The following is a 26,219-nucleotide window of genomic DNA, read 5'->3' as shown; positions in this document are numbered from 1 at the left end:
CTCTCCGCTAGCCAATCCGAGCCGCGGGAAAGATCCAGCCCCTGTCCTCAGTGGAGTAAGGGGTGGAGAAGGTGCTTTGGCTGCCACGGGAGGGGCAGCTGAGCTGCTGGTCCCGCTGGACTCCGAGGGGCGGGATGAGAATGTGAGTTAAGCTGTGGACGGGCTGCCATTGGTTACCTGGTTCCCCAGCCCTCCAGCTGGAGGGATCTGTCACGGCAGCTCGGCCCCCCTCCCCCCGCTTTAGCCCCCCACATTCTTTCAATCGATATCCTCACTTCCCAGGGGCGCCAATCATTGCACTTTGTCACGCTCGTTAAATATGCAGCAAAGACGTCATCTCTGAAGGTGGATCGGAGAGTAAGCAGCCAATTCCTGTATAAAACTGTTCAAGGCAGAGAACAGTTAAAAAGGGCCGGAGACGGCGAGAGGCTGGGTGGAGAGGAAGCGGGCTGCAGACTTTTCCTAAGGAGAAGTCTCCTTTATGGTCGCCGCCAAAGCTCCGGGGAGCCGTGAGTAACCCAGCTTCTTTCTCCTTTGCTCCGCAGGGTCTTTGACAGCTGCAGCTTGCTGCTGCCTCTGCGGAAGAGGCGCCTCTTTGCCGTGGCGGATAAAGTTAGAAAGTCACCGGGATGCTGGCTGCAGCACCTGGAAGTGCTGGCTGCTCCCGGCCAGGCGAGTCGCCAACAAGCACCTCTTGCCAGGAAGTTTCTCCCGCGGAGCCCTGGCTTGCTGCTCTCAGCATCCTGGAGCTCGGACTTCGAGCAGACCCTGGGACTCGCGGGGGAGTGGCGTGAGGAGGACGCTTTAGCCCAGAGGAGACTCCCTTGCTATGGAGTTTCTCTGTTTAATTAGCGGATCCGGCTTCGCGCGGAGAAATGAAGCAGCAGCCCGAAAGCCTGAGCGCGGTAAAGTGCGCTTGGTTTTGCGGGCAGCTCAGTTCCTCCCGCTCACTGCGGGCGGCAGATCCGGCGCAGCAGCAGCTGAGTCTGGATAAGTCACCTCTGCAAAGCGGCCGATGTCACCTTCCGCTCACCCACCGCCGGCACTTAGCGCATCCCAGAGTCCTGGGGCAGGGACAGGGACAGGGCGCGGGGCCGCCTTTCCCGCACCCTGAACAGCTCCCGAGCGACGCGCGCTGCCCTGGAGCTTTCCCGGGCACTCGGAAATCAAAGGCTTTCCTGTCTTGTTCCTTCCCTCCCCGCAGCCTAGTGCCCGGCTCCCCCAGCCAGCGGCGGAGGTACTTGGCCGCGTGACGAGCGACAACGGGCCCCCGGCTGCGGCTGGACGCCGAAGATGTTGCTGGTGGGAATCAGCGTGTGGTCCTGGCTGGAAGCGGCGGCCGCCGCCGTGCTCTCCCTGGGACTCCTCCTGGCCGTGTCCCGGCACCTGTGGGCGCTCAGGTGGACCCTGAGCAGGGACAGGGGCAGCGCTCTGCCCCTCCCCAAAGGCTCCATGGGGTGGCCGTTCTTCGGGGAGACCCTGCACTGGCTTGTCCAGGTAAAGTATGACGGGAGCCCGCGTCCCGGGGCGGCGGGGCTGGGGGCAGGCTCCAGGCTGCAAGGCCAGGACTGGTGACCGCTGGCGGGTGCGGGCCGCCCTGCAGAATGGCTCGCCCCCCTCTGGCGAACCAGATTCCCCGCGCCCCGGGGGCCAGGCTCTACCTGGGACGCCCAGAGGTCGGGGAGGCGCGAGGGAGGGATTGCAATGCCCCTGCGCAGGGCTCCCACCTCCCCCAGCGCCGCCCTTCGCAGCCCGCGCCCCGCAGCCAGCAGACGTGAGGGCGGGTCCCTCCCTCGGGGCAGGCGGAGGGCAGGTGGCGAGACCCGAGCCTGACCCATCGCCCCGCCGGCTGGTTGCAGGGTTCCAACTTCCACAGCTCGCGCAGGGAGAAGTACGGCAACGTCTTCAAAACCCACCTGCTGGGCAAGCCCGTCATCCGCGTGAGCGGGGCCGAGAACGTCCGCAAGATCCTGCTGGGCGAGCACAGCCTGGTCAGCACCCAGTGGCCCCAGAGCACCCAGATTATCCTGGGCTCCAGCACCCTGCTCAACTCCATCGGGGAGCTGCACCGGCAGAGGAGGAAGGTGAGCTCCGCGCTGGGCGGCTAGTGACAGCGCCGTCGGGCAGGGCAGTGGCTATGGGCCGGGGGCCCGTGCTCTTGGGCTCACACGTGCCTGGCCCCTGGAGTCTGACTCGGGCATAGGGGGGCGGCCGGGGGGGAAGGGAGCGTTTGGATCCGTGTCTAAAACCCATCTGTAGTGGCGGTGGGGGGGAAGCGAAGGGCTGGGCGGACAGGCAGCGGGGAACTGGGTGAGCGGGCCGGAGGCCCAGGGTCCCAGGGAAGGAGGCTGTGATGAACCCCGCCGGAGCCTGCGCACCCCGCCTCTGGAAGCCAGCTGGCGGTGGGCTGCAGAAGGGGTCGCCCCAGGTCCCCTGGCTGTGCAGCTGCGGTTGGGAGACGGCACCGCCGGCCTTTGCGCTCTCTTTGACTCTCTCTTCCCTTCCCTCTCCTAGATCCTGGCTGGAGTCTTCAGCCGCGCAGCCCTGGAGAGCTACATCCCTGCGATCCAGAAGGTGGTGAACTGGGAGCTCCGGGGCTGGTGCAGGGAGCCTGGCTCCATCGCGGTTTATTCCTCCGCTAAAACCTTGACTTTCCGCATTGCAGCTCGGGTTCTGCTGGGCCTCAGCTTGGAAGAAAAGCAGTTTAAGGACCTGGCCAAAACCTTTGAGCAGCTGGTGGAGAACCTTTTCTCCTTGCCCCTGAACATACCGTTCAGTGGGCTGCGAAAGGTACCGTGCCGGGTTACAGCGCCGCCTCACCCCGCTTTGTTTCCCTCTGCTCTGCCTTTAGTTTGCAACCTACCGCGGATCTCAGGGTCCGCATTTGCTTTAAAAAAAATGTCCAGCGCCAAAGTAGACAAAAACGCCGAGGTTGGTCTCCAGTACCAGAGCTGGAAGTTAACGAGAACTGTAAAAGCCACGTAAAGTTAAGGAGAATTGTAAGAGCCATGAAAGCCCATCAGCACTATTATCCGATCCCATAAGGGTCCCTGCACTGTGCCTTAGCTTCTGTAGTGAAAGTTGGATCGCTATTGCCACTTTAAAATGTAGTGAATCTTCTCTGCCCGCCCCCAGGAATTCTCTCTTTGGATGTCTTATTTCTGACATGTCCCTGAGTGGGTAATGGGTCATGTTTTAAACAGGTTTCATTGGTATATTAGTTGCAATGATCAGTTAAATTTTGCCCCACTTCTTTGGCAGTGGTTGCTTATAAAGTGTCAGATTATTCTCTTATTACAGAATGTTTGGTTTAATTACATCTCGTAGCCATTTCTTTCTGTTTCTTTCTAAATATTTGCTTCCCACACCTTTCTGCGTTGGGTTCGCTTTATTATTGTATAATGTTTGACTGCTAAGCATGTTGCACCTAGAGTTTTCTCTGGTGTAAATTTCAGTTCTGTGTTCCTATATTCTCAGCAGGATAGTGACCTGTCAAGTGCCTTTCCACAGATTATTGGTTTTGCTATTATGATGGTATCCTCTCCTTTTAACATCACAAGCATATGGGTTCTCTGCACCTGTGTGCTGGTTCAGAGAATGTCACTTCCTTTGGCTGAGGTAGTCCTTGCTAACATCTACTTATTACCCTAATAGTATATACTAGCTCCTGACATGTTTGTGTCATAGTTCTGTGGGGTATGAAGTGGGAGGGGGCTAGAAAAGGACTGGTAGATTCTAAGGACAGACGGGACCATTGTGATCTTCTACTCTGACCTCCTGTATAGCACAGGCCACAGAACTTCCCCCAAGGTAATATCTGGAGCAGATCTTTTAGAAAAAATATCCAGTCTTGATTTTAAAGTGTTCAGTGACAGAGAATCCACCAGGACCTTTGGTAAATTGTTTTCAGGGCTAATCACTCTGACTGTTAAAATATATGCCATATTTCCAGTCTGAATTTGTCTGCCTTCAGCCTCCAACCATTGGATTGTGTTATACCTTTCTCTGCTAGATTGAAGAGTCCATTATTAAATATTTTGTTCCCCATGTAGATGATTACAGACAGTAATCATCACCCCTTCACCTTCTCTTTGTTAAGCTAAATACACAGAGCTCCTTGAGTCTATCACTAGGGAGAGCTCAATTTATATATTTGATTATATTGGATGATATCTTGGGTGTGTGTATTACACACACAATGTTTGGGGGTGTGATGTCCTAGGTTTTTGAAAACGCAAATGGAAAATAAACAGAACTTCTGCTATGTATCATCATATTAACATCCACTATCATCAACAGGGTTGGAACCTTTAGATCCAAGCAGCAGACCTCTGCCACTTGAGTTAACAGAATACCTGATAGTACTAGGGTATCATGCTCCATGTAGACTAGCGGTAGAGGAGGCTGGGACACTAGCGTTGCCAGTGGGTTTTAGAGATATTTGCTGACAGCAGAGGAATGGTGAGACTCAGGAATCTTGGGTTCAGTTCTCGACTCTGGAGGGAAGTGTGCTCTAGGGGAGACAGACTCTTTTGCTGTTCCTGTCCCCCACCCCAGCTTTATCCTTTCTACCCTATCCCCTTCAACTACCAATGTCCCCTGCACACCCAATCTCTTTGCCCAGCCAGTCCCAGTTCACCTAGGCTCCTTAGCTCCAATGTCCTTGCCCCGTGCCCAGCCCATCCCAGTTCCCCTTGCTCTTAGTCCAGTCTTCTTCTGTACCTCGCCTCCCCAGGCTCTTTGTTCAGCCAATCCCAGCTCTCTCCCTGATTCCCTTTTCAGATCTGTCCAACCTTCTCCACATCCCATTGGTTCCCATTTTCCTTGTACAGTTAGTCATAGTCTCTCTGAGGTCACACTAGATGATCTAATGGTTCATTTTGGCCTTAAAATCTATGAACCCGCCATCCCTCCTCCCACCCAGCTCCCAGCCCCCCTTACGCAACCCAGCTCCCAGTCCTAATCTCCTGCCCAACCAGTCCAAGTCTTGCACCATCTCAACATCTAGTCCCTTCTCTCTTCCCCTGCAGCCAGCCTTCAGTCTCAGTCCTGTGTCTTCTCTTCACAGCCTCCTTCTTCTAATCCACCCCCAGCTGGCTTTTGTCCCTTGTGTATTCAAATCAGGCTGCTTCTTCCTATATGCTAGCAGGGGCCTGGGGCATTGAGAGAACAGGAGAGACAGTTCTCTTGCTTTCAGTTCCAGGTTTTGGCATGGCCTGGTCCCAGAGTTACAATTTTACTTGAAGTCCTTTCAGCGCCTTGAAGCCCCAAGCTGAGCAGATGGAATTTCCAGAGGTTTTAGCTGTGAAGATCTAGCAAGATTATCACTTGGCCAAATCTGGATGAATGTTCACAGGGATGGCGAAAGGCTCCTCCCTGCACCAAAGCCTGGGGAGCTAGAGACTCTCAAATACAAGTTTGCCAAAATCTTTTAACAGGGCAAAACAACATATTTTTCACTAGCCTCGTTCTTGGAAAAGGCGTAACCATCTTGGCCAAAATTTGCTAAAATACTTCAGCCTGATGTAGACAGCAGGCATGGAAAACATTTTCAGCCCAAACCCTTGAAGTCTGGAAAAGCTATAAGCTGCAAGAAAACAAGGTCTTGTAACGGGACGTGTCGAGCAGCCTTAATCAGAAGTGGCACTGTTAGCCCTATCTGGCACATAATAGTCTAATTTTGGTTGTTAGTTTTACTCTGCAGCTGCTGGGTGGAGCTGGTGTCCTGTGACAATATTATTACAGAGTCACAGTGTTTAATGCCAGAAGGAAACCACCAGATCATCTCGTCTGACCTCCTGTATGTGACTCTATAATAACATTGCCCTAGCAAAATCTGTGCCTGGATTTCTTTCAGGTTAGATTACCCTGCCTCTGGGCTTCTACAGCAGGGTGATCTCTGGTAGGATGAGGCCTGTGAGACTGTCTTCTTGCTGCAGAACCACACACCTTGCATTCTGAATGCACTTCCATTTCACATAGTGACAGCTTCAGAGCTGACACCCCATATCCTGTTAGATATTTGGTTGCATGGAGTGTTGCTTTAATGGAAATGCAGCCTTCTGACAGACACATTTATGCACAACCAACTGGGTGTGATGATTATTATTTATTTAGCTAGTGTATTTATCAGGACTAGCGAACCCCTTTGTCACAGCCTTTGATAAGCCACTGGAAGTTTATGCATGCCAGTGTTAAACTGGGATTGGCGTGTCAAGTTATCCTTTCTTATCCAGGTAGCCTCCTTTGGCCTGAGTGGAAGCTGAGTTTGTTCATGGCAGTCAACAAGAGGTCACTGTGGCCTTAAAATCTACGGGAAGTGCTGCCCAAGGAACTCTTCACAGCTTCCTCCGCTATCTCCCCCAGATGTGTTCCTTGGGCAGCACTTCCCTTTACAGGGCGTACAGGGAGAAGCTACTCAATTCCCAAGAGTGCAGCCGCCTAGTGCCAGCTAATGACATCAAAGACAAACCCAGACCTGCCGAAGAGTGCTGTGTGGCTTCTAAGCCTGTCTCTCTCACCAACAGAAGTTGGTCCAATCAAAGATATTTCCTCACCCACCTTGTCTGTTTAGCAAAGACAAATGCATTTGTCCTTCCGACTCTTTTAATTGTGAGGTGTCAGATTAAAGCACCGCTCAGAGTGCAAAATGACCGTGGAGTCGAGCTATTGGTATTACTGAATTAGAAATAAGAGTGGCGCTATCCTTGGGGTCCCTACGTGCCATTCACCCTGGGTAGGGTCTTTCTCTGGGTCGCCTCTTACAGTGTTTCACTAGAGCAGGGTTGGACTGTCCCTGATCAATCATGTCTGACTCTTCGCAGGGGATCAAAGCCCGGGATATGTTACATGACTACATGGAGAAAGCCATAATGGAAAAACTACAGAGAAAGAACTTGGAAGGTCATAGTGATGCTCTGGATTTCATAATAAACAGTGCCAAGGAGCATGGCAAAGAATTCACCATGCAGGAGCTGAAGGTAAAGAGAATCTCCTTTGCTGTTTTGCTTCTAACTGTCTTTAAAGCACTTTGATTGGGGCGCACCTGATATCCGCTGGTCTCCGCCTTTGTTTTACCCACTCTGGGGGAATCCATCGCAAACAATAACAAAGCTTGTAGTCAACCGTCTTCCAATCCTCACCCTAACTGCTCGCCATCCAGCGGCACTAAACATCACTTGTCCATCTCGATGAAATAAGGGTCTGGGGGGCAAAAGCCGTGGAAATGCAAGGCTGTTGAAAGAGGGACCTGACACGCAACACATAAGGTAGGTGCCGAGCAGAGTAAGGTGAGCCCTGGAACGCCTCACCAGTTCCCAAGCCCGAGCAGAGCGCAGGGGAGGCGACCCTTAGGAAGCGTGTGCCAGCCCTCCAATCCTTTTCATGGTTACATTGCTTTGCATTTGAAGAGCGTTAATATTTTAAAAGTAATTAAATGACTCTTTTGCCCTTGTACCTTATCCTCTTGGCTTTCCTTCCAAGCATCTGCCTGGCTTTAACAGAATACTGCTAGGTTTGTCCAGCTCTGATGGGGCTCCTTGCGCATCCATGTATTCTCAAGACGCTTCACAATATTACTTTTGACATGATAGACCCCATAGTGCATTCCTCGCACATCCCCACGCATATTGGAGCCGGGCCTATGGATCGTGCCACTGTGTTTCCTAGGGCTGTAAACACAGCAATCTTTAAAACAATGTATCAAAATGAGAAGGAAGGATGGATTCCGGGTCATTCCTGATGGCCAACTCATTAATTATATTAGGCAGAACGTGGATGTGTAGGAACAGTGACCACGAGACAGCATCATGACTTAGGGCCAAATCCTGTAGTTCTTACTCTGGAAAAACTCCCAATTGAAAGCAATGGGACTGTTGCCGAAGAACTGAGAAAGGATTGCTTAGCGCTGAGGCCGTTCGTCCCACCAAGCTAGTCTGGTGTCACTCTGGATGTACTATATAGAAATCTGAACTAATATTTGTAACGTTCTGAGACAGTTTTGAGCTTGTGCAGTAGCTGGTTTAAGTGTATTTGTAATTGCGTGGTTTTTAGTATCATATCGAGCTATCAGTCCAGGGCCAGGACTTGCTGTGAAACCCAAACTGACCTATCTTTCTCTTCTCCAGCTGAGAATCAGCTTCTGTCCTTAGTGCCCCGGATTTCCAAAACAGGCATGTTTGGCTACCAAAGTGGCAGAACTGCCAAAATATTGAAGTCCTTCTAGGTCATCTTCTTTCCTGAGCAGATGTGAAGCCAGTTTCAGGGTCTAAAATACTATTAACTTGTAAGGTAAAAACTATGCTGCTTAGCCTCCGGGGATGAAATCCTGGCTCCGTTGACTCCAAACTCCCATTCACTCCAGCAGGGTCAGGATTTCATCCCGGATCTTTAACTCGTAAGGAGCAGGTGAGGTGTTTTTGTAAAGTTCCTGAAAATCTAGAAGTTGTATGTACGGAATAGCATTGGCTCCCCATGGAAACGCATCACTGCCTGTTGCATCCCTCCTAATAACAGTGGTAAAAGTCACTATGCATTTTCTTAGATTCGTAGGCATTTAGTGTAGGCAGCAAAATGGACAGACAGAACACCCAGCACCCTCAGTTTAGTTTATGCTACAAAGCAGCCACACGGCCATCCCCAACAATCCTGCACTGGCAGGAGAAGGAACCCTGGCTTAGGGGGTCTTTTCCGTCTCCGATCTTCACCATTCCTGATGTCTTCTCACTTGAGTGCATCACAAAAAGAGCACAGCTTGGCTCCAAGCCAGATTTGTTGTGGGGAGGCAGTGTGGCCGAGTAAATAAAACACTGGCCTGGGACCCAGAAGACTTGGGTTCTGTCACTTTCTAGTCACCTCTCTGTGGTTCACTTCCCCACTGTTTAAAATGGGATAATGATCTCCTGATAGGAGATTTGATGGATTTGTTTGTGTTCAAATCCTAACCCACGTGGAGCTCCACGAAGGGGAATCCAACCTGCAAATACGAAACCATAGGCTACTTTTCTTCTGATTAAAAACCAGGGCTCTGTGAGGGAGTTTGCAACGAGCTGTGTAGCTCAGCAGTTTGTGGGAGGAACATTTTTATAACTAGTTTATCAGGAAAATAATTAATTTTAGAGATTAATTAAAGTGACCAAACACATTCGATCTCCATGTTTAAGAAAATCTAAACTGTCTGACAAAACTAATTCGCTAATTTGTAAATATCGCTAAATAATTTGAAAGACAATATGTTTCCGGAGCAGCTACATGTGAGTAGAATAGGTGTAGGTGAAATGAACATAACTATCTTTGTAAAATTAAACACGGGTGTCTGTAATGTAATATTTGTCAGATCATACTCTTGTAAAGAATGGATTGCTCCATGAGCATGCAGCTCTAATGTATATCATACAAAAATAATCATACGAGCAACTGGAGAGTCCAGTATGGTTGGAGCCAAGTATGAGAGACTCATTCCAGTCGAGATAGCAGTGATGGGAAGGCAGGCAGCACGTGTTAGTATATTATTATGCACTCCTGTACGCTGTGTAGTTAGGAACGTCCTAAGTCAGCTTGTATTTAAAGAAACTTTCCTGTAGATCGCGAAATAATTTACATTTAGTGTCTAATGTGGCAGCATCGTTTACTAAAATAAAAGAGGCAGCGGAATATTAATCTAGTCAAATGATCTGCGTAGGCAAAAAAAATCTTAGTTGCTTTACAGCAATGGATAAGTATATCTGAGAGACACTACAAGCACGAGTCTACACACTAATTTCCTGACTTGCGTTGTGTGTAAATGATTTTCAGAGAGCACTTTCCATCCTCCGCAGGTACTGCGAATTGTACTCAAGGAATGAATGCAGCATGTGCTTTACAAAATAAAGACTTGTAAAAATCCAGGTTAAAAAGTCCGCTATTTTATCGAAACCACCATAAAAAGCCTAATGCCGCAGAAGGGAAAAGAGCACATCCTTTATCATAGGGTGCGGGTGTAGGGCTCTCCCTGAAGGCAGAGGATGATATAGCACTGTTATATGGGTGATATAGCACAAGATAGTGATATAGCACTGTTATATGGGTGATATAGCACAAGATAGTGATATAGCACTGTTATATGGGTGATATAGCACAAGATAGTGATATAGCACTGTTATATGGGTGATATAGCACTGTTATATGGGTGATATAGCACAAGATAGTGATATAGCACTGTTATATGGGTGATATAGCACTGGTGCAGGGATTTGGCTTTCTCAGAATGCACTAAATGCACTAAAATAAATTAAACTATAAACCACGACATTAAAGTAACACTAAAGGTGAAATTAAAAGTTGAAGGAAAACGGGTTATTCCTGAGCATGTGTCCATAATGAACCAGAGCGAATAGAAAGCTAAGTGGAGTCTACACAACACGCAATTGTATTGGCTATAAAAGAATAAATGAAATACTCGTAGCTGAATAAAATAACTTAGCTGCAGGAACTTCTTGCCAGCCGCATGAATACGCTGCGAACTGCTTTATTTGCCTCCTCAGCGCGGTTATACAATGGTCAGTTCAATAGAGTAACACAAAGTAAGCCACTCAGCGTCACCGTTGATGCGGCAGTGAGAGCGGCTCCTGTGAGACTGATGTAGAAGGATGGTGCCACACTTCGCTATGCGGAGATTTCCCAGTAGCGCTCGGCACCGTGCGAACAAAGACATTTCCGAAACTTCAAACTGCGTGTTTCGAAGGCGTGTGTTCAATGGGGGCTGTTCTGTTCTCGGGAATGCAGAAGTCCTGCTCCTGTCTCTGGGAGCCCTGGGCACAGATGAAGGGGAAAGCAGCTCCCCGCTATTTCAGAACAGACTTACGTCCCGGAGAGCCGGCACACTGACAACCCTCGCCCCGCTCAGACCGGGAAAACGAAGCGTTACCCGCTGTGCCTAGATCTGGTAGCAAAGCAAAATCCTTGCAACCAGAGCCCTGCAATGCCTCGGCGTAACGGGATTGGCTCCGGCTACGTCGCGGCTTTAAGCCGCCCGTCCCTGGGTTTGTGGCTTCCTCTGCCTTTAATATGCAATCCGAGCCTGGAGCGCCTTGAGGCTTTCCCAGCCCAGATGTGTATTACCTTTTAAAGGAAACAAACCCGGCGGAAATGCTTTAGCAGGGCCCAGCCGCTGAGCCGGGCCGAAGGAAGGTAGAAGAACTTGCGTTGAAGTCACTGTGTCCCATGGGCTCCTCCAACGGGACTTGTTCTCTGTCCGCCCTGCAGCCGCTGCAGTCCGCTGTCATTCTTCCCAGCTCCCTGTCCCGGCCACAGCGGCGCCAGCCCATTGGTGCTTACGGGGGCTCTTGAGCCCTGGAGTCATTCCCACCCCTGGCGTCACCCCCTAAAGCCCACTTTTTACCGCTAGATGGTGACCGGCTGTCCCTGGAAACCCTTCCTGGTACACTGGATGCAGTGGCGTTGCACCTCACCCACCTTCTCTCTCTTCCTGTTACCTTCGCAGCTATTGGCGAGGCGTAACGGTGTGCCTATTCTGTGCATGAACTGTGCATTCACAAACCACAACTGGCGGGTGTGAGTGCCGTGCCCGTGAACACACGGCAACAGTAGTCCCTGGAGTGTGTCCGAGAGCCATAAACAGGACAGACATCGTTACAGAAAGACAGACCGCTCATTGCCAACTATTTGGGTCAGATTTGTAAATGTTGGCTTAATAGTAATAGTTCGCAACCTAACCCTGCACGTTTCGTTTTATGTCTGTGTGGATGGGCAAGAGGGGAAGGAAGCTAAGAAACTCCCGGTGTCTAACCTTCCGTGCGGGTCTTAGAAAGGCCGGATTGTTTGGTTTCGCGGATCCATGGCTTTGGCTGCAAGATCTGACGGCTGTTTTGCCTGCTATCCGTGCACATGGCCCACTTTGATCGTCTGGGGTCCTTCTGTGGCTTGGCTGTGTGAAGAGTTACCAGAGCCACGTCGTGACAAAAAGTGATGTAAAGCTTAGCACATGGCCGATGTTCGTGTGTAACACTCTGCTCAGGTGTTTTCCGGTGCAATACGCCTCAGGTTTTGCTTTTTAGAAAACAGATTGGATGCCTAGGCTTGTTTTGCACACAGCACTAAATAGCATACGAAGGGAGGGAGGGATATGGAGGGAGTGTCTGGAATTCTTCCGTGGTTGTCCCGATGCTTGTTACACAGGGCTCGCCTCTGCAAGGTTCTGAGCCCTGTGATGCAATCCAGCAACGCCCTGAATTTTACGCACGTAAGTAGGAATATACCCTGTAAGTTGAGTTCAGCACCTTGCAAAAGCCAGCCCATCGCGATTTAGTTCAGGTGGCGGCACAGGTCCTCTTGCTCTTGCACAGCGTGGCTGCATGAGAGAAAGGCTGATAGCCTCAGGCAAATCTGAACCATCGAAGATCGTTGCCAGGACTTTAGATGTTGTTCCACTAATGTCATTGAGCAATGAAAAAGCTTGTTAATCTACAGACTCGGTCAGGCACTTGCCTCTGGGGAAGCGAAGAATCCAGGATTTGCCAGAACAGAGGTGAGGATGGTTTGAAAATTAAAACACTAATGCATTTGAAACTATCACATTTGATTATCTCCACAGGAGTCAGCGATTGAGCTGATATTTGCTGCTTTCTTCACCACTGCTAGTGCCAGCACTTCTCTGATCCTTCTGCTACTGAAACACCCCTCGGCGATAGAAAAAATAAGACAGGAACTGGTGTCCCATGAATTGGACAGGCAGTGCCATTGTCTTTCACTTGCAGTCGCCCAAAAGAACCACCCATATATTGACCCCTGCCAAGATACACCGATGGTCCAGGAGAAAGGGAAGGACAGTGACACTCAACAGCTTCTCCTCTCCACGCCAGAAGGGACGCCGAAGAATGGAAGTCAGCAGCTGGATCTAAAGGCAGAAGAAGAGGCCGAAGGTGGTTTTATGCGGCGGTTTTATCCTAAGGAGCCCACATTAACCAGAATGACACCAGAAGCAATTAGTTTGAATACAAACTATCATTATTCAAACCACAGGCAAGGGAAAGGCAGCCATCCGCCCAGCAGGTTCGAGGTGCCCGCAGGGCCAGTGACACCAGGAGCAGAGTGCGATTGTCAGCCTGAGATGAACCTGGAGAAGCTGAGCCGTCTGCGCTACCTGGACTGTGTGATTAAGGAGGTCCTTCGTGTGCTGCCACCCGTTTCTGGAGGCTATAGGACAGCCTTGCAGACCTTCGAGCTGGATGTAAGTTATCTGTGTGTTTGCAATCGTTTAAAGACTCGGGCACCGTTTTGATCCAAGCAGCTTTTGTTTATTTATGTGCATCTGCCTGTGTTGTTACCAGGCAGCTCCACACCAATTTCTTCTTCCTCTGGGTGTTCTTCTGACCTCTTGGTATTTTAAAGGGCTGATTTACTAATAATGGAAATTGTGTGGCTATTGAAACTTATCTGTGGAACAAGTTTACCTTCAGTGTGAAACCCCTGTTAAGATGCAAGATATGACATTTTGCCTACTGCAGATGCACCTGAGTTAAGTGCAAAATAAATGTGCATCTAATCTGTCCTCTTCCCCCCCCCCCCCGTCTATTCTACAATCATAGAAAGCACAAAATACGGGGGAACGGTGCACACAAGAAATTGGCCACTTAAAACAAAAAATGAAAAACAGAAAGCCTCTAGAGATCGACTATTTGGTTATTTTTTAAAATTAATGTATTGATATGGTATCCAAATATGTGCTGGCCGCTTCCCCGCAAATCAAATGATACTGATTTTACACTAAATCAGCAAATCCCAAAATGTGACAATATCACAGCGTGAATACAAGACCTGATAATGAAACAGAGCAGGGTGTAACCGCAAAATCACACGGTAGGAGCAGTTCTATCAGTGATACGAGAGTTATTCAGGCGCCGGTGCCTTGTGAACACACAGGAGTCGGACTACCTGTCAGAGTAAGAGCTGAAGGGACAGGCCCAGTAGCCAGCTGGTCTCGTCACACGAGTCGTATTTGTGTCATTGGGAATACTGGCGTGAGCGAGGCGAGCAGGATTTGGGTCTCAAAGGGACCTTCTTGATGCACGTCTCTGCACACAGGAAGAGCCCTACGTTATTTCCATTAACCCCGATGTCCTGCAGGGGCATTTTTCTGCAGCTGGCTGATTACAAAAGGGGTTTGCTTGGCATTCAGTGCCCGCCAGGGGAAGGCATCCCGATGGAATTAAACATCCCGCACAACACCCCAACACCTCCGTCCTTACTGGAGAAAGCCGGAGCCGGTCTCTGGCCGAGGGCCGGGGGCGGAGTGTCGCCCTCTGTGGGCCGAACTGAGCGCATTGCCCAGGGTGGGGAGGCACTTTCTCACGCGCGGATCGGGTAGGTTTCTATGTGAGACGGGTCTCGGTGCCCCCAACCCTTAGCAGCAGGAGCCCCCCGACCCCGTCCCCGTGCGAGCTGCCCCTTGGCTGACGTTCCTCTTCCCTCCCGCCTGCAGGGCTACCAGATCCCCAAGGGCTGGAGCGTGATGTACAGCATCCGAGACACGCACGAGACCGCGGCCGCGTTCCAGAGCCCCCCCGAGAGCTTCGACCCGGACAGGTTCGGCTCGGCCCGGCAGGAGGACAGCAAGGGGGCCGGACGCTTCCATTACATCCCCTTCGGCGGGGGGGTGAGGAGCTGCATCGGCCAGGAGCTGGCCAAGGCCATCCTCAAGCTGCTGGCCATCGAGTTGGTCAGCACCGCCCGCTGGGAGCTGGCCACCCCCAGCTTCCCCGAGATGCAGACGGTGCCCATCGTGCATCCTGTGGACGGGCTGCAGCTCTTCTTCCACCCCTTGCAGCCCGGCGGCGCCAGCACCAGCCGCCAGGTGTCCCGGGAAGCTTGAGCCGCCGCCGCGGCCTCTTGCCATGGGGCGGGCGGGCGAGCAGGGCGAGGAGCGGGAGCCGCTGGAGACTTGTCTCAGAGGGACGGGCATGGGGGACCCGCACCAGGATTTATACCGGACGCAGAAAGCGCGACACGAGCCCCGTTTCCTTTCCGCAGCTCCCTGCAGCGGGGCTGGGATCCGGCTGCTGAGGAGGGGCCCAGCCCACCCATTCCCTCCTCCGTACCCTGCTACCCACGGCAACAGGAGAGGGGCGTGGGAGGCAGCAGCCGCCCCGCTCGGCTCTGGGCTGCGGGATTCGTTCGGTCGCTGCCCAGCCCATCCAGTGCGCTCTCCCTTTCCTCCACGTGCACGTGAGACAGGCTTGTTCTGTGCCATTATTCCTAACTGCACCCCGGGGAGGGGAAACCAGGGCCCAGGTGCACTCTGAGGCGTCTGAAAACCACAGAGACCGACCACGGGGAAGAGTCCAAGAGCCGAGTATTGCAGATTCCTTAAATGGTTGACAGACGGAGCGGTGTTCGCTGCGGGAGGGCGATCAGCTGTTCTAGATTTTAAGACAGAATCCCCCGGGATTTAGTTTCACGTGCTGCCTCAGCTGGCTCTTGAAAGTTTGGGGGCAAGCCCTATCCACTGCACATTCTTCCAGGACACACTGTTATCGGGGTCAGCCCCCTGCCCCTTCCTTCTGACCACGTCCCGAATAATGCAGGGAAGGGAAGTGGCAGAATAAGAGAGGAAAGGAACTATCTCTAGCACGTTTTCATTGCAAGCGCCAGGCTAAAGGTGGCCTGGAGTTTCCTGTTCCACATGTAGAAGAATTATGCCATATGGGACGTTTGTGAGGGGGGTGGGCAGGGTCGTCACGTTGCGCCATAGCTTTGGAGAAATTTCCATGGATATTTAAAAAGAGAAAAATCTAAGGGGTTGCTGCAATCTGATAGGTCCAAACCTGTCAGAGAATCCCAATTCTCTGCAACTTTCTAATAACTCTAATTTCCGCTCGACTAATGTAAAGAGTTTGTTTGTATTTCATTTACCTCCTACACTTCCCCTTAGCGTCCCTATGATAAAGATGCATTCTGCTCCATCAGATCGTACTGGATCTTAATATTGTACATTAACACTGTATTATAGTAAGGACTGTGCTGCTATTGTTAAGGATTTGACAGTAAATCCCGTTTTCAGGGTAAATGTGCTCCAGAGTTTAGTTCCAGGTTGAAATCTGCATAAAAGAATCAGATTTCAACAGAGAAGTGATCTTTTTAAAATAAACATTTAAAGAATCGGGACATTTAACTATTTGATTCTGACTGAAAAGTTCATGGTTTTAAAGGTGGAAAACCAGTTCTTGTATATACACTCTGGTATCTTTTCCAGAATAATGATTTCAATATTTATAGCGATAGTCCCATTACAATAACTATCAGATTGGCATTGAGCAATCAGGCCATTTGTCACTCAGTATGGTTTACAATATGTATTCACGTGGAGTTAAGGCTGATTGGCCTGTTAGACAGTCTCTGAATACTCTCTGCCTTGCCATTTCCTACACTTCAATTCCGGTATTTTTCTTTCTGCCCAGGTAAAAGAATATCTCACAAATATTTTGGAATGGTAAAATGAAAGGTCTGTGATGCCTACCTTTCATGTCCATCAGTGGAAAAGGCAGTTACATTGGAGCATTGAGAGGAGAGTAATAATGATGATTTGTATAGATGAGTGAATAAATTATTTCACTTTCACTTAGGGCCTGATGACAGTCCACTGAAGGCAATGGAAAGCCTTCGCTGAGCTTTGGCTCAGGCACGTAGTACATACTGTCTGTCTAAAAGGTGAGCGGGAGTAAGGAACTGGAAACACCTGATATTTACTTTTCATACTGTTTGATGGAAAATCTGGCTACTCCTGCTCTAGGTCAAGCTCTGGTGTTGTATTAAAATGTATCATAAAGCTGAGTCATCGAGCAGAACATCTGAGTCCCCAGACATGTTATCCTTAGGATGAAGTTTCCCTTTGGGAAGGCTGGCAGACTGGGCTCCTAAGGTGATTTCTCCAACGACACTACTCCCCTAAATAAACTTTCTTGTCCTTCTGCAATCTCCCAAAAGGAGAAAAGCCCCTCTTGCCTTAAATGGTGACCCACTGCCTGAAAACCAACCGGACTTATTTATTATTTCTGAGCCGGAAGGCTGGCTGCCACCTCTAAGATAACTTACGTGGATAAGCACTCCCAATTGAACATCAGAAAGTCGTGTAACCTAATTTTATTCCGCGCAACATCTCAGCTACCTAGAGCAGAAACATGGCTACCAAATGTGACAGGTCAAATCTGGAAAAGGTTGGACTGAAAGTCTGAGTTAAGTGCTGTTGGCAGGTTGACCCCTTAGTGAACCAGAAGCCTCTGCCCTCCTGACCTTGTCTTTAAGGTGAATCTTTGTGGTGAACGGAGGGGAAATCAGTAGGCGGTGGATACAAGTGTCAATGACTAACTTTAATTAGCACGACTACTGAACTGATCCATCCAAACGCTACTGACGCTATTGTGATCCCCTAAAAAAAAAGTTGGAGAACCTTTAATCCATCTCCAGTTCCGATTTATTTCGGTGGGACCTGACCGCTCACCTAGGCAATAATCGGCTGGGGAGCCGACTGGCAAATGCAACTCTGTAGCCTCCTCCTTAGCTTGGATAAATTGTGAAGGTCTATCAGGGGAAGATTCTTCAGGAGCAAGCTAAAAAAATTACCCTCGAGCATTAACACTGTAACCACTTTGTTAAATGATGTAATGTGAATCTAGTTTAAAAAAAAAAAAAAGACTTGAAACTGATTTTGTTTTTCAAATAAACATGAGCATTTGCAAGTGAAGTGTAACACTTATTACTCGTAATCAAAGTTTGTTCGTATTAGGCTGTTAATTTCTTGACCCCCTTCCAAGATGTCTTTAATTATCCCTTTCACTCTTTTACCGTTTGATTCTTTTCGGGCTGACGACTGTAGATGGCTGTGGAGATAATAAAGGTTTCCTGTGGTAATTATCGGTGCTCAGACCACCGTATCTCGTTATTTGATGGACAGTGAACTTGGCGAAATTGCTCGCAGAGTTCATTCAGATGTCACGGTCCGTGTTGTAGGTCACAAGCGGGTCAGAGTATGGGAATGGGAAAGAACCCCGAGGTCATGCCACTGCTTCCCCCGCGCAATTCCCTGACGATGCGCAGACATCAGAAAATGGTCATCCCTATTAGGCAGAGAATACAACCGTGCCAGCTTTGGTGGGCTCAGAAGCCGCCAACATAGACGCTGGTCAGTTTAGATAGGACAGAAGGTGGGAGAATGGGAACAAAGTGAGCGTTTTAAACACAAAATAGGGAAATTGACCAGATTAAATTTAGTCTGAAATTATATAATCTATAAATATATCTCACGTCCGGGCACAGCAAACAACCCGCGTCCGCATGTTCACAGGATATGTAAGCATATGTATAATATTCACCGTGTGCTTCAACCCTTTACCGATACATGATTTTTAAGCATTCAGATGTAGGAACTAGGACTTCACCTGCTACATTTTAGTGAAACGCTAAGCACTTGAAAAGCCCATAGCCCTCCCGGGTCAGCTCGTTTGCTGACACTGCACCCTTTAGAAATAAAGTTTCGTTTTTAAAATATAGGGTAAGGCGTTTTGTCCCCAAACTAGAAAACATTCAATAGAATGTGTATGTTGCACAGAAATATTGCGCATTCAACGACTACATGACCAGGTACTGTCAAAGCAACCAGGCAGGAAAGGGGATACCTTAGAGGATAACATTTAGATTCTGTTAAAAAATCGCACTTCTAATGTTTATTGTGGTTGGGCAGGGACTCAGAAAGTGAAATTTACTAGACACAAAAATGAAACTGACTAGGTTACTTGTAGCGTCCAAATTGAGTGAAATAGGATAAATAAACATATAAAATATGACAAACAACAGTGACAGCTCTTTTGATTTTGAAACTTCTTTCTCTTTTAATATATTACGGTGCTATTGATACTAGTTGCAAGGAAATTTTCTAGATACAAATATTACTTTGAACCTTGGAGTGTCCCTTTAAACATTTCCCAACTTAGTTACTAATTTACAAAAGAAATTGTGAAGGTCATTTCAGCCAGGTAGAGAGCAACAAACACAGGGAGAAAAAGTTCTCTAATTTGAAGGTTATCGAGGATCTTGTTTGTATTCATCATTTGCCCTATTTCTACGAGACGATGCCTAAGCGAAATACAAATGTAAGGCATTACGATAAGTGCCTGTCCTACTTCATCTAGTTATTGCTGCCTTGATTGTAATAACGGTAATTGCGAATCAGTGATTTCTGTACAGGTGGTATCGGTGTACGTGTTATATAAAGTGTTATCGGAGCTACTTTGTATCCGATCGGCAATACCTTCTGATTGTAAAGCTGCCGATGGCAGCCAGCTGGGTGTGAGGATACAGTTCAGAAATGATGCACAGAGAAGAGCGATCAGTATTTTGGAAAACTTTTAGCAGCTGCTCTTTTGCGAACAACCAACAAATATCTGGCTAATTTATGACCCTGGTTGCACGGAAGGGAAACTCAACTTTGCTCCAAAATCTTTCCTTAAGAGGTTTTGCCAAGGAATAATGTCAGGATCCCCAAACGAACTGGAGAGTCATTCTAGCCTTGATCGTATTTTCCCTTTCAGCGACCTCTTATAAATCTACAGCCGTAAGCCGGAGGAATGAAGGACCGGTGGCAGCCGTCGCCCGTGAACATCCTTTTCCAGTAGTCAGCTCTTACCACTCCGAATTTCACAGCAGTGATAATATACGGCTCAGCAGAGGAGCTGCCCAGAATATTTCCCAGCGTTTGCGAAGCAGTCCTTGGGGCATTCCCCTCCCGTGAACATCACGTCTCTGGGCCATTCTCTGCGCGGGAGCACACAGCCAGGGTGAAGTCCGGTCCGCTTGGGGTACACACAGCTAACTCCCAACCTCTGTGCCAGGAGATTTAGCGCCCCCCTCCCCCAATTAAACTGTTGTGGGCGAGTATGCCGAACTCCTCTGCTTTCTCCCTGTAAAGCTATTGCGGTCTGTGGATTATCCACCTCCCACCTATGTTCAGAAAGAACACGGCCACTGCCCTGCTTGTTGCAAAGGCAAACCCCTCGCCTCAGGCTGAAAAAGAAAAGATTCACACATGGAACCGGCCCGGGCTAAGGACTAGCTGCGCTCCGCGGCCCAGCGTGAGAGCAGCACCGAAAGCCGCGCACGGCCGTGCGGGGGCTGCGAGCCAGGATTTAAGCGTCTATAGAAGGCTGTGGGTGGCAATGGGCTGGGTGTTTACTTTTTGATATAACCTTTCTTTCCCTCGCTGACCTGCGTGTGAACCTGCGATTAGCGCTGCATCGCAAGTTTAAGGATTTGCTCCTGCCTGATGCTTATTCCGCTCAGGACCCTGAACAGAAATACGAGGCGGGCCTTTGAGGTGAACCACAGGCCACGCACTCGTTTCAGAGGAAGACGAGCTCTCCTCGCTGGAGCGGCGGCTGCTCCTGATCCAGTGACATCATCGCGTTTTTAGCCTGTAAACCCGAAGCGGGTTTCCAGCCGACTCGGCGCTTTGCAGCTGGAGATTGGGGAGCTCGCTCGGTCCTGCCCCGGCTAGCCTGCCGGAGATGTTCAGAGCGCTGAGGCTCAGCCCCCGCGGCTAGTGCTGTCCAGGGTCTGCGCCTTGCTCGCGGGGCTGGATCCCCCTGTGCGAACGCGTAATAATAGCACCAACCCGGAATCAGGCGAAGTCCACTTAACTACTCCGCGCAATGCAGGCCGCTGCTCGGTTCGTTGCACTTAGCCTGTGCTCGGGTCTTTTTATTTGTTAGGTGTCGAACTGCAAAGCGCAGGAGAGGTTTAAAAAGATGGGTTACGTGTGTGGAGATAGATCTATATATATATATCATCACACCATGCATACAAGCAAACTAGAGCCAGGGTGTGCGCTTGCCCATGTAACTGGGCAGCAAGACAAACGAAGTGAGGCATTTCTGTAATCTGCGTCGATATATTCTTCCTCCAGGAGGATCGGTGATAAATAAAGGCACATGGTAAAGGCGATGCGGCTAATTCGCTGGTCTGCCTTGATCCTGACGAGCTGAGCTCGCAGCTGTCTGCAATTCTGCCCCTCTCCATCCTTGAATGCTTATTCAATGAGTTCCAAAGTTGCGCCCTAAGGGAGCTAAAGGCCGGGGCCCCTCTCCCGCCAGCCCTATTGTCTGGGTGCAATTAGCACCTTTTCAAAGTCAGCTCCGTGGCTTGTCTGTAGCTCCCTGGAGGAGGGAGACAGGGAGAAGCCACGGCGCAAAACAAACAGTTAAAGATTTCGGGGGGAGGAGCCAGGCCACCATCCGCAATTAAAGATGAACTTTGGGTGAACTAATTTATCTGACCGAGGTAGAGTGGGCAGCAACCCGGGGAGGGCTATAAAAAGGGGCCCCACGGCGGAGCTCGGCTCGTGCGCTGCGGACACAGGTAGGGGCTGTTGGCTGGCACCGCTCGCGAGCCATGGGCTTCTCCACCTTGCTGGCCAGCACGCTCTGCACCTTCCTGCTGCCCCTGCTACTCTTCCTGGCCGCCGTGAAGCTCTGGAATCTCTACTGCGTGCGCGGCCGGGAGCCCGGCTGCAGCCTGCCGCTGCCCCCCGGCACCATGGGGCTCCCCTTCTTCGGGGAGACGCTGCAACTGGTGCTGCAGGTAAGGCACGCCAACCCTCCCTGCCCCTGCCCAGCTCCGGGGCAGCCCCTCGGGGAGTAGACAGGGGCGACTCGGGGAACCGGCTCCTCCTCGGTCCTGCGGGGTCAGGCTGGCGGCGGCACGGGCTCCTGGGTGCGCTGAGCTCCAGGTAGGCCGGGGAGGGAGAAAGGCAGGCAGGCGGGCGGGCAGGGGCCCGGCGGGTGGCTGGCTGGGAGCCCGGCTGTCACGGCCCTTCGCGTCTTCCAGCGGCGGAAGTTCCTTCAGATGAAGCGTCGGAAATACGGGTTCATCTACAAGACTCACCTCTTCGGGAGACCCACCGTGCGGGTGATGGGGGCCGAGAACGTGCGGCACATCCTGCTCGGGGAGCACCGGCTGGTGTCGGTGCAGTGGCCGGCGTCGGTGCGCACCATCCTCGGGTCGGGCTGCCTCTCCAACCTGCACGACGGGCAGCACAAGCACCGCAAGAAGGTACTCCGAGGCCCCGCTTCCTTCCCGCCCTCTCCCCCGCCTGTCCCTCGGCTCGCATCCACCCGGAGCTGGGCCGGCCGCGCCGCCTGCGCGTTCTCCAAGCTGCCCAAGCAGCGCCAGCCTTTGCGCGGCTGGGGAGGTGGGGGGTCCACTCCCTTCGCCAGCCGGGCCGAGCCCCAGCTCCGGCGCGCTCGGCCGGGGGCGCTGTGGTGGCGTGGGACGCTGGGAGCGGCGGTCTGAGCCTGCCCCTTCTCCCGCAGGTGATCATGAAGGCGTTCTCCCGGGAAGCCCTGCAGCACTACATCCCCGGCATCCAGGAGGAGGTGAGCGCCTGCCTGGCGCGCTGGCTGCGCAGCGGCGGCTCCTGCCTCCTGGTCTATCCCGAAGTGAAGCGCCTCATGTTCCGCATCGCCATGAGGATCCTGCTGGGCTTCGAGCCGCGCCAGGCGGAGCAGGGCAGCGAGCAGCAGCTGGTGGAGGCCTTCGAGGAGATGATCCGCAACCTCTTCTCCCTGCCCATCGATGTGCCCTTCAGCGGCCTCTACCGGGTAAAGCTCCCGCCGGGGATGGGCGCTAGCTCTGGGGCGAGGTTCCCGGGCACCTCCAGGGGGCGAGGCTGCCCTTCCTTCCGGACCCGCCTGGGGGATGCCGGGGTCCGGCGCACAGGGCAGACGTGGCGCTGGGTGCCCGGCGATGGTAGCTGGAAGGTGGGAGGGGGGAGGGTTGGGCTTGGCAGCGGGCGCCCAGGCGTTGGCAGAGCGTGTGTGTGGGTGGGGGGGGACACACGGACTGCCTGACAGCTGGATGAGCCGCAGCCCTTTGCGTCCCTTCTCCGCCCCAGGGCTTGCGAGCGCGGAACATCATCCATGCCAAGATCGAGGAGAACATCCGGGCGAAGATGGCCCGCGAGGAGCCCGCGGGCGGCTGCAAGGACGCGCTGCAGCTGCTGCTGGAGCACACGCAGGGGAACGGAGAGCCGCTGGACATGCAGGTGAGGCGCCCGGTGCGGCCGCCCTCCCGCGGGAGGTGGCTGCCCTGCGGCGCGGGCAGCTCCTCACAGCCCCAGCCAAGGGCCCGATTTTTGCGTCCTTTAAACACCGTGACAAAGCTCCTGCTGCTGGGATGGGAGCAGGATCGGGCCCTAAGCGTACCTCCCAACCCCCCCCTTCCCCCCTCCGGCCAGCGGCGGCTTCTCAGAACAGCTTCAGGGCCCGGATTCCTGACGGTGGTTTGGTAGCCAGTGAGTGGGCAGCCCCCGGGCGAGCGATGAGGAAGATACTCCGAGCCTTCCCGTAGCGGCCCGGGCTCTGGAGCTGCCTGAACTCGGTCCCAACCGCCCCGGATCCTGGCCTCACATACCACCCAGCGCTTGCAGAGCGATCGGAAATCGTCGCAGTGCTTTCCCCCTTGTACGCGGCCGGTCGGAACCGAACCACAGGACGTGTGCAAAGCCAGGGGGATCCGTTCCCTGAAAGAGCTTCCCAGATGAGTCTCTTCTCAACTCCTCCCCTCTCGGTGTCTTTCTGTGGCTTCATATTAAAATGCATCTGTAGCTGAGGCGCCTAGGGATGTCGCTAATCACTGGTGGCATTCAAGGCAGAATTTCCTCTGCTTTAAAACTGGATCTCCTGTAGAAGGGCATTTGGGTAAGGGTAAAGGGAGGAGAAGGCAATGAGCTTGGCATAGTTCAACTCTGGAGCGAGGTGGGGTCTCAAGTACCCGAAACAATAGGGTGGTGGGTTTTTTGTTTTTAAACTATCTTGCTCTTTGCCTTAGGAGCTAAAAGAATCCGCAACCGAACTTTTGTTTGGAGGGCATGAAACCACTGCCAGTGCGGCCACATCTCTTATCACCTTCTTGGGGCTTCACCATGATGTGCTGCAAAAAGTGAGAAAGGAGCTACAAATGAAGGTGGGTGTGTCTTCTCTTTGGAAGTTAAACAGTAAACTGAATACAGAGGAATTTTATTTCTCCTTCATGAGAAAGGAATGTATTGACTCTCTAACAGACTAGAGAATAAATCTCTCTTAATTAGGCAAAATTAATGCCCCTATTAAAACAACCTATTAGGGAAAAGCTGAGTTTTCAATTGGAAAGATGAGATTTGCAGTGATTCAAGCTTGTTTGGTGCGTCTTTGTCTTGTGATAAATAGGAAGCAGATGACCACTTTGTCCCCCCTTACTGACAGCAATGCATGTCCAGCTACCGCGAACTGTAGTCTGACTTCTGCATAGTCTTATGTTAGCCATTTGCTTTTCCTACTAGGGTTTATTGTGCAGCATGAACCAAGACAACAAACAACTGGATATGGAAGTCTTGGAACAGCTGAAGTACACAGGCTGTGTCATCAAAGAGACCCTCAGGCTGAGTCCACCAGTTCCTGGAGGATTTCGAGTTGCACTCAAGACTTTTGAGTTAAATGTAAGCTGTGCTGCTTGGGGCTTTGCTTCTATTAAATTCCTCACAGGCTGTAATAGTCTTTCTGGATAGTAATGATATAAAAATAAGTCAAACTATGACAACTTATCTCTCCTTCACCCTCCCCCATGGGTTCTGTATATTTTTATTTCTCTGTAAAATCTTTGCACCCATCTTCCTCAGAGATGAATGAAGTCGGGTTTGTTTTTTTTACAGGGCTACCAGATTCCTAAAGGCTGGAACGTAATTTACAGTATCTGTGATACACACGATGTTGCAGACCTCTTCACCAACAAGGATGAATTTGACCCTGATCGTTTTATGTCTCCCACTCCAGAGGATTCCTCCAGGTTCAGTTTCATCCCTTTTGGAGGGGGCTTGAGAAGCTGTGTGGGCAAAGAGTTTGCAAAAATTCTTCTCAAAATATTTATGGTGGAATTGGCTCGGAATTGTGACTGGCAGCTGTTAAATGGACCTCCTACAATGAAAACTGGCCCCATAGTGTATCCAGTGGACAATCTGCCTACCAAATTCATAGGTTTCAATGGCCAAATCTGAGGTCAAAGGTTTATTTTGAATGAAATCGATAGCATTTAAAGTACCCAACTTTTTATAGAAACTTAAATCCAATATTAAATATTTAACTTGTATAATAGTTATTTATAAGTCTTTTAAAAATATTTTAAAAATTTATTACATGTCCTAAGTTTGGTTGATACGTTCAAGCACTACAATTATGGGTCCCTGTGGTCCATAAGTAGATAACTTATTTCTATAGAAACAAAATGTTTCCCTCCTATTTAAGAATCTTATTGAAAGTTTAGTCAATTTAGCATATGAAGGAGTTTAAGGAAAGTATATGTATTCAGAGACAGGACTTCTAACAAGCATATGAAACCACGGGACCTAATTGCACGTTGTGACCAAAATACATACATGACTTATTTAAGCAAGGAGAATGTTTTCAGGTTACTTTTTTATATTAGGTTTTGTGTGCAAAAGCTTATGGATTTTTATGACTAAAATAAAATCTATTTTTGAAGATGCTTTGCATTGAATATCTGTAGTTTCTACTATATGCAAAAAGAGCTAACTTAACTACTCAGTGGTGTTATAAAGAAGTTGAATTTTGGAATTGGGTTTTTTCTCACCTTATAAGTGAGGGGTGGGGTTTTTGTTGTATTTTGAGCCTCTATTCTTACTATGCTCACACCTCTACCTAACAAGAAGATTCCAACTGGAGTTGAAACAGTTCATTTGTTAAAGATACTGAGACTTAATGGAGGCTCTCAAATTCAAACTCAAAAGACTTCTATCATCCACTTAAAAAACCCACCCTATATACAGCTGACTAACATTCCTAGGGAATGAAAGGAAATAATATAGGCTCTTTCCCTGCCCTGTCCAACATATAGTAGCCTATAAATCTAAATTTGAGACATGAAGGTGAGACCGAATAAACCATGTTGCCTAAACCATAACCACTCTGCCCACTAGAATATGTTCCTACCTGTGTAGGCAAAGACCAGAATAAAGCATTTTCAGTGCCTTTTCTCCCATGGTATTCTTACCCTGCACCAACAGGCCCCCTGCATGTTGTCACATACAGTAATATATCTGTCAAAATCTCTCTGTCCATTGACGGTGCCTATTATCAGTGGTTACTGCAAACAACCTAGATATGTGGTCTGCTTTCTTTTTTTTTTTT

The 26,219-nt window shown here is 50.2% G+C and overlaps 2 protein-coding genes across 3 annotated transcripts; both read left to right on the top strand.

The window, feature by feature from the left end:
* The first annotated feature begins 1,293 nt into the window (after positions 1 to 1,293).
* On the top strand, positions 1,294 to 15,487 carry CYP26C1 (cytochrome P450 family 26 subfamily C member 1). The gene is made up of 6 exons (XM_067552976.1): positions 1,294 to 1,497; positions 1,860 to 2,084; positions 2,515 to 2,790; positions 6,825 to 6,980; positions 12,590 to 13,225; positions 14,477 to 15,487. Exons 1-6 carry the CDS (start codon positions 1,294 to 1,296, stop codon positions 14,864 to 14,866), a joined length of 1,887 nt encoding a protein of 628 aa, XP_067409077.1. The 3' UTR covers positions 14,867 to 15,487.
* A 3,820-nt stretch (positions 15,488 to 19,307) lies between these two features.
* On the top strand, positions 19,308 to 25,558 carry CYP26A1 (cytochrome P450 family 26 subfamily A member 1). 2 transcript variants are annotated; one of them, XM_067552860.1, is made up of 7 exons: positions 19,308 to 21,621; positions 21,868 to 22,092; positions 22,353 to 22,640; positions 22,934 to 23,083; positions 23,869 to 24,003; positions 24,359 to 24,514; positions 24,728 to 25,558. In XM_067552860.1, exons 1-7 carry the CDS (start codon positions 21,433 to 21,435, stop codon positions 25,067 to 25,069), a joined length of 1,485 nt encoding a protein of 494 aa, XP_067408961.1. In that variant the 5' UTR covers positions 19,308 to 21,432; the 3' UTR covers positions 25,070 to 25,558. The 2 variants fall into 2 exon arrangements, with proteins under 2 accessions (XP_067408961.1, XP_067408962.1); XM_067552861.1 differs by lacking the exon at positions 21,868 to 22,092 and having other exon boundaries at positions 19,309 to 21,621.
* The last annotated feature ends 661 nt before the right edge of the window (positions 25,559 to 26,219 follow it).

The sequence above is a fragment of the Emydura macquarii genome, unplaced genomic scaffold (genome assembly GCF_026122565.2).
Source record: "Emydura macquarii macquarii isolate MOO-44397 ecotype Brisbane River unplaced genomic scaffold, CSIRO-AGI_Emac_v2 contig_1390, whole genome shotgun sequence".
Taxonomy (NCBI): domain Eukaryota; kingdom Metazoa; phylum Chordata; order Testudines; family Chelidae; genus Emydura; species Emydura macquarii.
Note: the sequence above shows the minus strand (reverse complement) of the source record. Positions and strands in the feature narration are given on the sequence as shown.

Excerpts from the sequence above, each read along its gene's own strand:
- CYP26A1 (XM_067552860.1), top strand. The coding sequence starts at position 21,433 with ATGGGCTTCTCCACCTTGCTGGCCAGCACGCTCTGCACCTTCCTGCTG. Across the intron at positions 21,622-21,867 it reads CGCTGCAACTGGTGCTGCAG|CGGCGGAAGTTCCTTCAGAT; the intron begins GTAAGGCACGCC and ends CGCGTCTTCCAG. Across the intron at positions 23,084-23,868 it reads GAGAGCCGCTGGACATGCAG|GAGCTAAAAGAATCCGCAAC; the intron begins GTGAGGCGCCCG and ends TCTTTGCCTTAG.
- CYP26C1 (XM_067552976.1), top strand. The coding sequence starts at position 1,294 with ATGTTGCTGGTGGGAATCAGCGTGTGGTCCTGGCTGGAAGCGGCGGCC. Across the intron at positions 1,498-1,859 it reads CCCTGCACTGGCTTGTCCAG|GGTTCCAACTTCCACAGCTC; the intron begins GTAAAGTATGAC and ends GGCTGGTTGCAG. Across the intron at positions 13,226-14,476 it reads TGCAGACCTTCGAGCTGGAT|GGCTACCAGATCCCCAAGGG; the intron begins GTAAGTTATCTG and ends TCCCGCCTGCAG.